This window comes from Histoplasma capsulatum, genomic scaffold, assembly GCF_000149585.1.
Source record: "Histoplasma capsulatum NAm1 scaffold_118 genomic scaffold, whole genome shotgun sequence".
In the NCBI taxonomy this organism is placed as follows: domain Eukaryota; kingdom Fungi; phylum Ascomycota; class Eurotiomycetes; order Onygenales; family Ajellomycetaceae; genus Histoplasma; species Histoplasma mississippiense.
Window position 1 is genome coordinate 1 of NW_001813864.1, and position 1,918 is coordinate 1,918.

Sequence of the window (1,918 nt, forward strand, 5' to 3'; positions counted from 1 at the left end):
GTTAAATATTTTGGATGGGAGTTACCATTCCTTCCAAGATGTCTTATAACCCAATTCCTTGAAGATATAAGATATTTGGCCTAGCAGAACATGACTATTTATGATCTTTTTCCTGATCTAGCTGCTGGCAGGGGTATAAATGTCTATGTTTCAATTCTCTATGGTAACAAAAAACCCAGAATCTAATGGTGGTGAATCTGGTGAAGCGGCTTTCTATGGTATCCACACCGAATACACCGAATACCATGCCGAATGCCACCCCTAATATCGACTCTAATATCACCCATAATATTGGCCCTAATATCAACCCGAATATCACCCCCCCGAATGCTACACCGAATGCCACATCTAATGAAATCTCTATCTCACAGCTGGTCACATCCTATTCAATTGAAATGGATAACTACTTTACATCAGTTCCTTTATTCAAAGAACTACGTCAACAGGGGTATGGAGCATGTGGAACCACTCATTCAAACCAGGTTCCAGCAGTACTAGATGAGCTTTGAGAGCATTCAAATTCCATACTCTGAAATACTCTGCATGTCATTGAAAAAGAGAATGTTCTCTGTCTTGCCTGGCAAGATAATAATATGGTATTGGCACTAACTACGATTCATTCATTGGACGCAGTTATTGAATGTACTTGTAAATGCTCAGGGGAACTCTCAATCAATGTCAATATTGTTAGAAAAGTCTTTAAAGGTCAATCACAAAAGAAGCTAAAAATCCCGATTGATTATAGGTGATTATAATCATCATATGAATGGGGTACATCTAGCAAATCAATACTGAGCAGCATATACTAGTCATAGAGTCATCTATCACACCTGGCTTTGTATTCTCTACTGACTTATTGATTCCGCAACTATTGATGCATACCGGATTCAATATCTATATATGAAGCAGCAGAGGATTTCAGTGAAGGATCTTTCTTCTCATATAAGCTTTCATGAGAAGCTTTACCAGGAACTCTTTGAATTCACATCTAGGATTCATGATAATCTATCAAGGGAATGATCAAATTCTAATCTAAATCATCAACGGATTTCTCTTCCAAAGCAGCGTGTTTGTGCCTGGTGTCAATATAAATGAAAGATTGGCCAGCAGAAATATAAAAAGATAGGGAGATCAAGTTCTGACTGTTCAGAGTGTCAAAATACCCTTTTATGTTTGAAAACTCAATGTTGGGCGGAATTTCATAGTATATCCTAATATCTATTTACGCGGATCCTTAATTAGGGTTTATATATAACCCCTAATACCAATGAATACTCAAAAATACACTGATTATTCAATGAGATCTCGTATAATATACACTAATGAAACCACGCTAATTTTGCACAAACCTACGGACGAGGAGATAGTTGAAGCCTCATTCTTGGTGATGCTTTCATTTATGTTGTTGTCTGTGCTCTTGCTCACACTTCTGGCCATTCTGGGACTGCATGTGCTGTTGAATCTGATGTGGGTTTCACCCTGCTGGCTCTCCATCTCTGACTCCTGGTTGGACGGGTTTGACGTCCAACGGCTTAGGGTCCAGCGTGTTCGACTAATGTTTGTTTTTCTCTGTTTAAAATCACTCCAGAATGAAGCCTTTCAGTTTTTTTATATATTTTGCTATTTTTATTTACTTTGTTGATCTAGTAACCCTAACCGCTCCGTTGCCTGGGTGAAAATATAGATATTTAGTTGGGTCTGGTTGGGTTGATGGCTTACCCCATCAAACATCGCACCTCAACTCATTGACTTTGACACTAAAATTTAACCCCTTCCCGGCGGAATTATCGCTTTTGATTTGGATATGTTGTATTTCATATCCCCTACGAAAGTACATGCAAAGTTTGAAGTCAATTGACTCCGTCCCTTTTTATCGGCCTTCAACGTCTGAAACCAAATGGAATGTACGTCCAGTGGG

The 1,918-nt window shown here is 38.7% G+C and overlaps 2 protein-coding genes across 2 annotated transcripts; both read left to right on the forward strand.

The window, feature by feature from the left end:
- Window positions 1–245: 245 nt before the first annotated feature.
- HCAG_09249 (predicted protein) lies at window positions 246–498 on the forward strand (the record flags this gene model as incomplete). Its single annotated transcript, XM_001535770.1, has 2 exons — window positions 246–374; window positions 418–498. The coding sequence occupies 2 exons, from the start codon at window positions 246–248 to the stop codon at window positions 496–498; spliced, it is 210 nt and encodes a 69-aa protein (XP_001535820.1).
- An 889-nt stretch (window positions 499–1,387) lies between these two features.
- HCAG_09250 (predicted protein) lies at window positions 1,388–1,684 on the forward strand (the record flags this gene model as incomplete). Its single annotated transcript, XM_001535771.1, has 2 exons — window positions 1,388–1,557; window positions 1,648–1,684. 2 exons carry the CDS (start codon window positions 1,388–1,390, stop codon window positions 1,682–1,684), a joined length of 207 nt encoding a protein of 68 aa, XP_001535821.1.
- Between the last annotated feature and the right edge of the window lie 234 nt (window positions 1,685–1,918).